The 14,009-nt window shown below is 31.8% G+C and overlaps 1 protein-coding gene across 2 annotated transcripts in view; it reads left to right on the plus strand.

Annotated features, from left to right (window-relative positions):
- LOC106464182 (AT-rich interactive domain-containing protein 2-like) overlaps positions 1 to 14,009 on the plus strand; it is a 73,785-nt gene that overhangs the window by 42,691 nt on the left and 17,085 nt on the right. For both annotated transcript variants that reach the window (XM_013924309.2, XM_022392142.1), the window contains 8 exons: positions 1,644 to 1,720; positions 2,841 to 2,922; positions 3,324 to 3,494; positions 5,641 to 5,776; positions 6,739 to 6,897; positions 8,735 to 8,816; positions 11,768 to 11,902; positions 12,658 to 12,794. In XM_013924309.2, the coding sequence (XP_013779763.1) occupies positions 1,644 to 1,720; positions 2,841 to 2,922; positions 3,324 to 3,494; positions 5,641 to 5,776; positions 6,739 to 6,897; positions 8,735 to 8,816; positions 11,768 to 11,902; positions 12,658 to 12,794 (979 nt within the window). The remainder of the gene's footprint in view (positions 1 to 1,643; positions 1,721 to 2,840; positions 2,923 to 3,323; positions 3,495 to 5,640; positions 5,777 to 6,738; positions 6,898 to 8,734; positions 8,817 to 11,767; positions 11,903 to 12,657; positions 12,795 to 14,009) is intronic.

The raw sequence follows: 14,009 nt of genomic DNA on the forward strand, positions 1-14,009 counted from the left end.
CTATTTCAATGACGAGGAACCCACTTTGAGACTAATAATGACTGGAGACGGCTTGAATGGGTAATGAAGAAAAACTTTAATATAAGTTTAACATAACAGCAAATGTACAACATTTCGACAAGGTTTTGTCATCATCAGGTACAATGACAAAACCTTGTTAAAACGTTGTACATTTGCTGTTATGTTAAACTTATATTAAAGTTTTTCTTCATTACCCATTCAAGCCGTCTCCAGTCATTATTAGTCTCAAAGTGGGTTCCTCGTCATTGAAATAGTTTTATAACTCTGAGGTAGAGCTAATTTAAATCATTGAGAAACAAAATAACCCTGAATTAATCAGTTATAGTATAGGCAATGTCAATGAAGTATTAATTTGTTCTTCCTGAGTAACCATATACATAACAAAAGAAAAATATTCTCTATCAGAAATTTTATTTATTCAAAGGCTGAAAAATTCATTCATTATTGAAGTACTCTTTCTCAGATGTCCTGAGACATGTATGGCAAGTGTTTAGCTTAACATTTTGTCTAGAAAATGATGGAACTTTGCATTACAGAGGTTGAGTACATTACATTAAAATGATTTCGGTGTCTCGCCATATCATTACAGTCCATGTTGCCATATGCAGTCATGCTGTACCTGATGACCAATGCAAGTTTCCAAAGTACACCACTTCTTTCAGCTGGCTTTCCATAATCCATCTAGTGTATAAGAACAGTGGTTTTTCTGTTCCCATTTCAAGAGTCTGATTGTATAGAAATCCACAAGTACTGTAACCAGGAACTATGTCTTCATGTGGAATAGCATGAATACTCATTTCATTCTGCAGATGCTTGAGGTATGCAATGATTGAACAGATACGTTGAGAAGGCAACTTGCATACCTATTTATTGTGTCATTTTTCTGTATGGAGATCCTTCTGGATTTGTTGCATATTGTTGTGTGGGACATGTGGACATTTTTTTGCAACTGACCTTTGTGTCCATGGATTCCTACTTGTTACAAGATGCTATACTTTGCATTCCACTGCTAGATGGTTTTGGTACTTCAAGTTGATCCATAGTCCTTTGTTCTGTAGTGCTATTAAGTATAAGGGATGTCCTCATCTTAGAATTTCTAAATGCCAGATCTAAACACATCTTTATAAGTTGAGTGTATGAATATTTTACATTGGAAGCAGCTGTTACATACCCTTCCCAAAAGCAACCTAAAAATGCCAAACAATGTCAAAATGTAGTTTTGATATATGTTGTTCCAATGCAAGTTTATATAGACTGTTGTTATCACATGTCTTGCTGATTTTAATATTCAAAATTGTTTTAATATAACTTACTCAACCCCCAGTATTACTGCTAATAAGTTTTATCAAACTTGTTCAACATTTTGAATCTTTGAGCACAGCCATCATGATGAATTCTGGTACTGATCTTAAGGCCTCGTTAGCATAATTATACAAAATCATATTGTAAAAATGTCTTTGAAAAAACTTTTATTCTTCTGGAAACCTGTAACGGACTTCAGTTGTTGTTTTTTTATACAATCTTATAATTGTAATAGAGTAATGTTTTTACATTTATACCCAAAAAATATATAGTCTAATGTAGGGTAAAGTATGTTTATGTTTTTAACATTATTTTATTAGATTCTCTTGATACTGCACAACTTATCCTTTGAAGAACACAACATCTCTGTCTTAGCAGCTAGTTCAGACTGCATCAGGTAACGTATTGTGTTTCTGTAGATTAGGAATTCATCAAAATTACTTTCATTGTACATACAAATCTACTAGTGATACTTCTGATTTAATTAATGTTTGTTCATTGATTGATGGGAAAGAATATTAGAGTTTTATTAAAAGACTGCAAATGATGATGCATAAAAGAAATCTTTTTTTTTCTTTTTTAATACAAATCTCTACTTTCTTGGACGTTTAAGCTGGATCTTGGTGTTTCTTGTTGTTAGGTCTAATACAAAATAATAATACCCTGACTGATGAACAGTAGACAATGTCTAGCCTAAGAGTCAGTTGTAAAGTACTGCATTTTTAACTTTGTTTGTGTGTGCATCATAATATTTAAAAAATACAGCTTTTGACCAAAAAATTTAACATTTTATATAAGACCAATTAGTTGTGTTTTATTCATCAGTACACAGTGGAATATAATTTGTGGTGGTTTCTAAGTTCAAAACACTCAAAACCATCAGAATTGAAAACTTTGGTCTTGTGTGTCAATATTTTGTCCAGTTAGATCAGTAGCTTCAGATATTTTGTATACTTCAGTGCACAACATAGTGTAACTTAATGGTAGCTTATGAATTTTAAGCAGCTGTTGTCATAATGAGTTATTATTATTTCTAATTAGGCTAAAGAATTGAACATTTCATACTAATTAGATAACTAGTATAACTTTGAAGGATAACAAACTTTAATACCTTAATTGATATCAATAATTTAAAGTGTTTGTATTATTAAAATTTCAACATTTATTTCAGTCTTCACATTATGCAACTTTGTACTAAGGTTTAACACACTACACAAAAACTGTAGTTGCACAGTTGAACTGTTCTTAAAAATCTGTTTTGTTTTAAGCATATTATGCATTTGTAATAACTAAAAGTACCTATTTCAGAGCATTGCTGTGTTAGTTTAACAAAAAATATTTGAACAGTATCTAGTTAAGTTGCCATGAAAAAAAAGGAATTAAAGAAATAGCTTATTTGATGTGGTTTATTCAAAAGTTTAAGCTCTAATAACTTCTGTGTGATTATATTGTTGTTGTTTTTCTGTGATTTACTAGGCCTTATTTTCTAATTATTATTATTTTTTTATCAATTTCAGGATGCTTCTTTTGTGTGCACACAGCAAATGGTCCAGCTTGAGACAGATTGCCTTAGATACTCTGGGAAATATTGCTTCACGGGTAATTTTAGTGATAAAACTTCTAGGATTCATTTCAGTAGAATGTTAAACACAGAGGCTGCTGATGTAATACTGTAGGTATAAAAGCATGTTGGTGAAAAGGGCTGAAGTGTTCCTGTCTGAACTTCTTGAATAACTGTCAGTAACAAACACAAGATTGAAATCAAGTAAAGCCAGAGACTTTGGAGAATATGTTATAATGGGGATATAGAAAAGTAAATGTGAAAACAACTATTAGTTATGTCTTTAATGATGGCACATGTATTCTTGTTTTTGATTTTGCAGAAATTTGGTCAAAAGTAAAGAACCAGTTGCAACCTCACGGAAATATTTAGAAAGTATTGCATATAAGTAAGCCATAGAAACAGATAGGTGTGTAAAAAATGATTTTTTTCTTTCCAGGTTTCTCTAGATGTAGAAAAAGATCTGGTTTCAAGGATAATGTGGCGAACAGTGACACAGGGTATTCTGTCACAAGATCGACACTTGACCATCACATCTCTGGAAATACTAGGCAAATTATGTCAGTCTGAGAGCAGTGAAGAAGTAATTGCTTCAGACCTTCAGTTTGAAGTGAGTTGGTACTCAGAAGAGAAGTTTCTGCTTGCAATTTTCTATTCTTGATTTTTCTTTAATCATGAAATTTCAAATATTTTTGTGAGGATGGAGTATTTATAAGATTTTATAATTTTTATATAGTTTATTGGAAATAAGTGTGTGTGCTTACAAATTTGTAGCTGAGGTTTTTTGTTTTTTTTTAATGATTATTTATTAGTATTGTAGCATTGGGTACAATCTTAGCTGTATTTTTGTGTGTTTTGAAGGCTTGAGTGATATTACGTCTTAAGCTACTTGTATTATTTCATTCATGCAAGATGTAGTTGGCTAAACCCTAATTATTAATATCTGTGTTCTCAAAGAAGAGTTTACTTTTCAATAAATCTCCTGGTGGTTCAACAATAAAATTTCCTGGCTTATAAGGCTAAAAGTTGAGATTTGGTACCTACAGTGAGCACATATAGCACATTATGTAACTTGGAGCTTAAAAAAAAACACATTTTGCAAAAAACTAGTAGTTTTATGATATTGATGATACAAAAAAATATTTAAATTTATTGGTGTCCCCTTTTCCACCAACCTCTTTTAAAATGCTCGTTGTCAGTAATGTTGCACATAGTCTGTAAATTTGGCATTTAACAGAGAAGCTGGTGTCGAAAAAATGCATACACAGTGTTAGAAGTAATTGCGAAAATGATGAGTAAAAATGGTATATAATGCAAATACTATTGGAAGGCTTATGCTTTACAGTGTGAAAATGAACTGCACCATGATATAGTCACATTTTGATAGTTTACAATAAGAAAGTTGCACAGTAGTATAAAGTCTTTAAAAGTATGCCTGGGATCCATGACTAGACCATACCATTTGGCAATCATTTAGAAATCAAAGCTTTTGATTCTTGAGGATAACCCATGCAAAAAATTGTGTCATAACTATCTTTAAGTAGGATCTGTATGCAAGATTCTAAAAGGGGGTATGTGAAACAGTCACTGATTATGATAGAAGTGTTTGAGGTAGAAAACTGGAATTCTCCAAAAATGTTATTAAATATCTTGGGGTATATTCTTTATGATGTAGAAAATAGACAATACAGAACTTGCTAATGACCTTGCTTTAAATACAGGTGTGAATGTTAACTTGAGAACAGTAAAATACACATTAGCAGTAAAGAAAGGGTAATCAAACCAAAAGGTTGGAATGAGTACAGAACACAAACTGTAGAATGAGTTTAGCTGGAAGCTTGTGCTCTGTATAGATGACTCCAAGTTTGAATTGTTTGGCAACAATTAATGGCTGTTTGATGGCAGAGAGAAGAACAGTATGGTAGCCAATCTATATTCGCGACAAAAAAGCATGGTGGGGGATCAGCACAATTTTGGGGATGCATCTCATCCAGTGGCACCAGTGATCTACTTAAAATTGATGATGATCTGACTGCTGACAAGTAAAGGCAGATTTTTGAACCATCATTTCCTCAGGAATATGACTCATCATGTAGTGATTCATCTTGTAGCAAGACAGTTACCATGAGCAATACATCAAATGTGGTGAAATGATATCTTGAAGGTAAAAAGGCCGATGGAACATTAAAAGTCATGAAGTTCCAAAATGAACATTCTTGAGGCTGTATGAGCTTATATAAAAAGGATAAAGGTCAAAAAGTAACTGCACAACTTGGCTGAATTGTGAGAGTAATACAGGACATTCAAAACAATATATCATAATTATACATTGATAATCTGTAAAGCAGCATGAAAGCAAAATGTAAAGCAAAGGACTCGTGTGCTTTTGTATTTTCTGTAATATTATTTTCTATTAATAAAACATTGCCATCTAACTGCCATTACTCAGTGTTTGTGACTCATGTATATGTATCACTTGTGTGTTTTCATAATTATATCTGTTACTATACTTTAGTACCACTTATTGCTTTAAAATTATTTTAGAAAGTACTTTTCTTTTCTAGTTCTTTTTTTTTACATTTTTTATTCTTGTTTCTGTTATTTTACACAGTAAGGTAACTAATGATGTTTTATTTAAATCTCTATAGACATATACATGTAGCAAGTATGGATTAAGGAAAAGGGTTTATATGAATTTTTGAGATAATCTAGTCTCCGATATTAAATTGTAAATTTTGTTTATCTCTTGACCTTAGGTTTGTGAAAGAATGTTCATGTTACTGACCGTCCAAGACATCATGTTGCTTACTCACACCCTCGAAGCATTGTATGCAATCTCTGGTCTAGGCAAAAGGACTTGTGAAAAAATCATCAGAGTCCACAAATGCATTGGTACCCTCAATTTTTTCAACAATTTTTCAGTAAATTACTGCTTATTTATTTACTATTATCAGAAACTATAATAGTGACTGGTATGGTTATTTTGATCTTAATCATTTTTCAGTCATTTACATTGTTAGAAAGTTTTGAAGAACTACAAATTGAGGCTGTTTGGATTGTTTCCAAGGTTCCTGATACCCATGAAGTCGCTTTAACCAACCAGGCTATCAACCTAACTTGATTTTCAGCTTTCTTTAGAAAATTTGTTAATTATGTAGGACAGTTTGCCACATTTCATATAGATCACTAACTGTACCTAGAATTCAGTCACTTATAGAACTCACTGCAGTGTGAACTGAAATGGGTCTATAAAGACTTCTTGTAAGTGTCATGAGAAGTAATGTAGAAACACGGTGGATTCTGTACTAACCTCATTCAGTGGTGCTGAGACATCCTTCCTTTATTAGTTGCAGATTGGTATCATGGAAGAAACTCTTAAACAGAACCTACTTGTAATTTATAGATAGAGTGAAGCTATTCATTATTTTGAAGTAACTGTACAAATATAAAGGTTGGGTGTAAAATAATGTTTTCATAAACATTGTTAAATCAGTGGAATTATTAGATACTTCCAACATGTATAAGTGTGTGTATAGGAAGAATGTGAGATATGAGGTAAGGGTATGATGCATATACAGTATACGTTTCAAAACAGCTTGCATCAACAATCATGAAATATGTTTTGGTACGAATAAAACTGAAAGATTTACTGATGTCAGGAGGTTTTAAAGCATAAATCACCAATAATATAAATTATATAAGATCCAAATGTTATAACTGCTCAGTGTAGCCCAATTTCACTGTGAAGTCAAACCAGTAAAGAACAAAGAAGTTAGGCTCTTTGAAAGCTTGTGCCTTATAACCTTGATTATGATAAAATGTAACAGTGATAGCATTCATTATTTCTTTAAAAGCAATTCTGGTAAACATGCTGACACTAGACCCAGAAAGCTGTGGAGATAAAACACACAAGAACTACAAGCTGGTTGAAACGTTTGAAACAGGAGCTGTACCAGTTTCTCAGACATCTCAGCAGAACGTATCTCGTCCTGGTACTCCTTCACACGCAACAGGTAGCCTATACATTACTTAACATGTACTGGTAATTTGTATTTGTTTCTTAGCATTCAAAATAGTAATATTTTTCTCTATGTGTCTGCACAAATTGATTCAGGTAACCTCTAGAACCTTCTCAATGAATTTTTTTATGTTAATGCTTTTTTGGGCTGTTGTTTAGAGACAGTTGTTATCTAGTAACATAATGTGTCAAGTTTTATATTGTGTGTGAAAAAACTTGTTAAAAAATATTTAAAAACTATTATATAATTTGTTACATTTTATCATTGTATTTATATATATATATGTGTGTGTGTATGTGTGTGTGCTTTTTTGAAAACAGCTTCAGAGTCAATTTATTTTTGTTAGTCTTAAATACCTAATACAAATGCAAAGTATACATTTTTGTTATGATTATTAGATTATATCCTGTGTTTCAGCTGCCAACCAGCTGTTCTCTTTGGGGAAGTCATGAGAAGGACTGTGCATTGGTATTGTTGGGGTTAAGTCTTTTGTCTTCTTGTTAGAGAGCTGGTGAGCCATCCTTTCATCCAGGGTCTCACCATTAGGACTTGAATTATCTAACTATTTAGTTGTTCTTAAGAGAAGTATCTCTTGAAATACTACAGATTTTCTGCTAACTGTTTGAAAACAATAAAACTCTCAGGGAAAACACCCTTCAGACTATCTTCTTGATAGTAGAACTAGCATCTCTCTCTATCAATACAACTTACTTCCGGTGTAAAGATAAAAATTACAAACAGTATGAAGGCCTAGTCTTGGGCTCAGCCCTCCCTATCAACAATATTTACTTACCTCTACATGTAACCTCAATAATTGACTACGTGTAGTCAACATAGTATCAATTTGATAAATATAGCTCATTCGATCCATATCACGTGATTAACTGCTATCACATCTATGATCGTGTATACTCACAATCCTCCCAGAGACAACTTTAATGTACTGTACAGTAATTGACAGGTTGCAGAAAGTTCTCCTGCTGTGTGAAGATGTTAATTTCCGAGCAGCTTCAAGCTGTCCCAAAATCCAAAAAAGCCCTGAGCACTTGATAAAGAATATAGTGGAGACAAGCAGGAAGAAAGTTACAGACACACTGCCACATTCATGTATTTCAGAGACACTCTGAAGACATACAGAGAATATATATATATATAACTAGTTTAAAGTCAGGAAAATATCAAGAAGCCACAACACAATACAGTCACAGTTATTACACACCAAACCTCCTAAAGACCCAAAGGAGATAAAAAAAACATTCATAGCATTACATTGGGTAAACAAAAACCAACTAAAGTCAGAATTCAGTAACATTAATAGATATAGAAAGCTGTAATACTGATCTGTCTGCAAGGTAATTGTACCAGAGAAGAAGAAGACCATACAATAAACTGAAGTAATATTAAAATAATGAGAAAGATAAAAAGAAGCCTTCTACATCCATCTAAGGCAGTCACTCTAGTACAGAAGTTAGAAAAACCTATATACCTCTCTTGAAATATTCAAGTTTTAATAGGGAAGACCTCCAAAAAAGTGAATAGTATACCCCTACCTTTCTAACAAGAAGACCTCAGTATGAATCTTGATGCTACCACTTGTTTATTGATTTGTTTAATTGATAAGTTTTTCTAACTTTTAAGAAAAATAAATTTTCATTATAGCTTTTCTGTTTGTTTTTATTCAGTTACATTTACGTATCTTTTTACAATTTAAAGAATATGTTTTGTATCATTTTTTTATATACTTTTATGAATTTTTTTGTGTGCAGTTTATCACATTGTGTTTTTTATAAACATAAATGTCACTGTAAATATTTTCTCTAATACTGTAAAGCTTCATCTGCAACGTCGACTCAAACAAAAACTACTCCACATCCTTTATCAGAAGTAGATTCTGAATCATTCGCATGTAACTGGTGAGTATTGCCATATGTTTAAATAGATTTAGAACTACTAGTTTTGGTATCAAGGATCTAATTAAATGTCTAATTGTTTGTGATGACTACTCCGAAAACTGTATTATTACTGATGTATTTTTATTTCAGTCTTATACTATGTTTTTTGTTTTATCAGATGTAATTGTTTTCTGTGGGTGTATTATTTTCTGAACTACTGCATTAGCTTTGTTGTAATGTTTTGGTACAAGTATAGTAAATTTATTATGCTCTGTACTTTTAACAACAGATGGTGCTTTATTTGCTAGTCTGTCTTTTGGAGACATAATGAAAACTTTCATGTATACTTACTAATATAGTCTTGACATGGTTCACTTTAAGAAGGTTTTACAAAATTGGTAATACATTCTTATCACTCTTATAAATACAATGACTCATTGATCATGAGTCTCAAAAATTCTGATCCCTGGTCATGCCCTTGGAGCCTAAAGTGCAAATCTAATTCATTTTATATTCAGTCAACCTAAACCTTATTTGTCTCACACATTATAGAGTACTGAAATAAAATAAAAGTCATTCAGAGGGTAGCCTCTTTCCTCATGGCTTGGTTATTTTTAATCAATTCACCTTCTTCATTTGCTTGCTACCCCAAAGAGATATAAAGTTTTATTCTCTGTGTGTAGATGTTCAAGATTTCTGTATGTTTAGTAATGCCACTTTATATCACAATGTTTGTCTTTCTCTATCTTCATTCAAAAATATTGAACTTTCTAGTCTTAGTATGGTGTCACTTTATTCTTTCAAAATTCACCATTTAGCTACATAAAAGAAACCCATCCCGGTTGACATGCCCCACAGACAAGTATGGTTATGCTGAATAAATTTACTCACAAATCTCACTTGGTAATTAACCAACCTTAGACTATAGGATTGTCTTATGTTTGTTTGTTTTTCATGAGCATCATACACATGTGACAGAGGAGGAAGTTTGCATTGTTATCATTTTTTAGAGTCGTAGTTGTTAGTTTTATTTCACAGTAACAACATTTGGACCAGTTATGTTTGTCTGCAATAAACTATAGTTGTCTACACTTGAATGAACAAATTAGTTGACCAATGAAAATTAAAAACTTGGTGTTACATTGTTGAAAGTTAAATATTACAGTAGGAAGCTCCTTAGTTGATAGAAAATCATGATTTTATCTTGGAACTTCATGAAAAAATATAAACCACGATGTATAATTAGGGTTATCAGATATCCCGGTTATCTGGTATTGTCCCAATGAGTCCCAAAAAATGACTTTGGGATGCTGATTTTTCCCAATTTAAAAAAAAGGAAAGGTTTGTTTAAAATATGTGCTACTCATGCACTTAGCTGTACTTATAAGGTTATCATATGCATGTGAATTGCTAGTGAACTAATGAGAACATTCGAGGCATGCTGTTGCTGTAAGTCGCTAGAAGCATCAACAGTGTGATGCATATATAAGAGGTTGCCTGCAGATTACTCTTCTGTTTTGCTCTAATTCATGTGGTGATCTGTCTTGAACCTGTAACCATACAGTAACCAGAGACTGTGATATTTTCTACTGGTACCACAATGCTCTTAAGTCTCACTTTAGTATTATTGTTTTGTTAGGTATTCAAATTACCTCAACATAAATGTGTGTATAAGTAAATATGAAGCAGCCTAAAAGGATTTACAAGTTACCCTATCATCATGTATACATGGAATTCTTCCCTAAAATACTAATCCAAAATCAGAAAAATAAAAACTGCCAGTACATTTTTGAACAATGGGTTCAAACATTTCCAGGCAATTTTTTATTTTTGAAATCACCGGAAAGTCATAGAATTGTACTTTAAAAACCCTCACCACTTCTGTTTTGGAGAGTAGAAAACTTTCCGATGGCTACAGTGTGTGTAGTCTTGATGATCACTTCCCCATGGAAATCAGAACACGGTGCTCATAAATATATTACTCGTAACTTATATAGTACTTTGAATATGCCAATATGGGCTAGATATCTAGGTTGCCATGGGACAACATAGTAGTGCATTTGAGTTGTCTGTCAATACTTTTGGTTGTCTCGGACAACCAGAAACTACTTATTTTGAACACTACCATTTTAAAGAAAAAGAGAAATTTGGTTTCTGTAAAAAAATGAAAACATACATATATACATACAAAACCATATTTATCAACACACTAAAAACCCAAACAAAAGTTAATGGTTTGAGGATTGACTTTTCAATATATTGTTAAAAACTCAGTTTTCAGTAAATTTACTTTCTTTCTTGAAGTGTTGACTTCCTGTTAAGTGCAGTTTGTGTTCACTAGTCACTCTTGCAAGAACTTTAAATTGTTCTTGATTTATAATTACATTTGTCTTGTGTATTGTTCTTAATGCTGGAATATCATGTTGACTGAAAGAATGAAACAGTGCAGGTCATTTGTTGTTAACAAAAATGCATAGAAATATTAAATGATTAGCAACGTTATTATAGTGCCAGTGTGTTTCATTAGCCATTAATGGCTGTGAAATTTCTATATTTCTAATAATATTTGTATTATTGAATAATTGTGTTGAATGATTTTACTGAAAAATTTAGATTTTCATGTACACCTCTCTGTTAACCTCTATGTGTAGATAAGTATACGTAAGGAGTATTGAGAAACCTCTAATTTATTCTCAGTTATACTATTTATTGATATCTTGTAGACCTACTTCTGGTACATTAGTGTAGGAAAAGATAAAGCAATATCTGAAAAGTCTGATGTTGTAGGGTTAACCAGCAGGGTTTTATGTATGATATTATAATTATTTCTAAAAACCTCATCATCAATAGAACTTAGTATGCACAAAACCAATAGAGCATGGGGTTCTGTCAGTTTTCATTAGTGGTATTTTTCAAATATAATCCAGTGTTTGAGGAATTATGCATCAGTTGATTATTTTCAATCATTGTAGGTTAGTGAGTACCTATGAAGTTGCTTTGGGCCATTCAGTAGCAAGGAATGATCTTTATGCTGAATATGTTACAGCATGCAACAAGGCTGGTAGAAAAGGGGTTGTCAATGCTAGCATCTTTGCTAACTGTGTAAGGTAGGTAAACTCAACAATACACCTTGTTTGTGAGTCTGAAAAAAGTGGAAGAAAAAAAAATGTATGCTTACTTATAAAAAAATTGCCTATTTGCTTAAATGGAATGTTACAAATAGCATTATATCATCTGTACTATTTTTCAGTTTCATTTTCATAACTTTTGGTATGTAGGATACCGATGTAAAATATTGAACTATGCTTAGTAAAGATATGACTTAAACTAAACAGTAATTAACATTGACTCTGTTAGTGGTATCTTATTTTAAACCAACAGTATGTGAAATAGAAACAAACTTGTTAAAATATCATCTTACATTAAAATGACTGTGTTCGACTTTGGTAGACGTTCTGAGGAATTCTTGCTGTTGTGTCAAAAATGTAATGTAGACATTCTTTAATTAAGCAAGTAATAGTGGAAGATTCACAAATTATGTTTTCAATAATAAGGGTTTGTATATCATATTCATTGTGAATAATTAGAAAACATTATTTATTTGAAGAATAATGTGAAAACTAAGATGGAAAAGTTTTAAGAAAAGGATTAAAACATAGAAAGTAAGATGTAAAGTACTTGGAGAATATCTGTATATAGAGTCTGGTGGTGCCCACAAGTTTTGTATTTAACATGAATAAATTCGGTACCTTGCAATTCTATATAACAGATTCTTGGATAACAAACTTTAGTATAATTTTGGATAGTAATTGGTAATTATGTGTTAATTTTTCTTCTTCTTTTTTTTTTTTATTCATTCAAGAAACACATTCCCACATTCAGGCTTACGAAAAGTTGACTCTAAAAATGGAATCATCACTTTCCACCATGATGGATTAAGAAGAAAACCAAATGCTGGATTTTCAATTCCTTTAGCAATTAACTTAGGAACACATCAAGGTATATTACTGATATGATCAAACTTATTTAGAAATTGTTTTGTTATAGTTTGTTTAAGAACTTGTATTTCAGATCTTGTTCAGATTTTGTGTTTTTCTGAATACTTACAGTAATAAAAAAAAACCATCAGAATTAATGTAGAATCGTAGCTCTTGTGTATTTAAAATAGTATTTAATTTTTCTGTCATTATTGGACCATAATATTGTGATACCATAGGTTTTTAAAACATCAGATACTCATTGTTTTAATTTTTTGCCTTTTACACTACAATTCCTACAAAATATGTATAACAAAATAGATTTTTGAGAATGTAAGTAAAATGCTTAATTTTTTTCAAAATGCAAAAGAATAAAACATTTCTCTGTACAAAATCATGTTGAAGTTCATGTCACTATGGTGTTCAACTGTTTGGATAAACTTTGTAGTATTAAGAAAAATTTATAATACTGAAGTGATCCATAACTGTATTGAAAAATAGTTATTCTACTGAAATTTTCTAGAATTTGGATATATATACACACACACACACACACACACACATACACCCATTCAGAATTATGAACATTTTCACCTTGCACTTGTATTGTGTCTGAGGATTTAGAGTACAGATGGCTAATTTAATCACACTTTATATAAACAATGGCATGTTGCTGCAGATGTTAGATGTGACACCATGGATAACATTGTTAGCACCTATATATTTGGTTCATGATTATCTCTCGATCCTTTAACAGTGTATTGCCAACACTGTTAGATGAGAAGGATACAGTATTTCTGAGGATGAATGTTCATAAATTGAGATTTTTAAGTAATAAAGAACCAGCAAATTCTAAATTTCAAAAAGGAAGCTTTCATTCTTCCTCATGGAAGCAGAGAAACTCATTCAACAAATCACTTAGATTCTGGAACTATAGTTCAAGCCAATCTGGAACAATGTCCTCATCTGCAGAGTGAAAACTGTGGTTACAAAAGAAAACCCTTCAGTCCAGAAAGCCATCACAGTGAAGCTAAGTATGCATATCATCTGGTCCTGATAACAAGATAATAAACAAGAATTCCAGGTTGATAAAGAATCACAAGCTAAAAGCTCAGAAATTCTCAGTCACATCTAAAAATCCATGGCTGTTTTTATGAGGAAAATGACCCAAGAAACTGGAATTGTATGAATCCCATTGGACCGTACAATATTCATGTGTTCCCAGTGCATCTTTTAC

The sequence above is a fragment of the Limulus polyphemus genome, unplaced genomic scaffold (genome assembly GCF_000517525.1).
Source record: "Limulus polyphemus unplaced genomic scaffold, Limulus_polyphemus-2.1.2 Scaffold58, whole genome shotgun sequence".
NCBI lineage: Eukaryota > Metazoa > Arthropoda > Merostomata > Xiphosura > Limulidae > Limulus > Limulus polyphemus.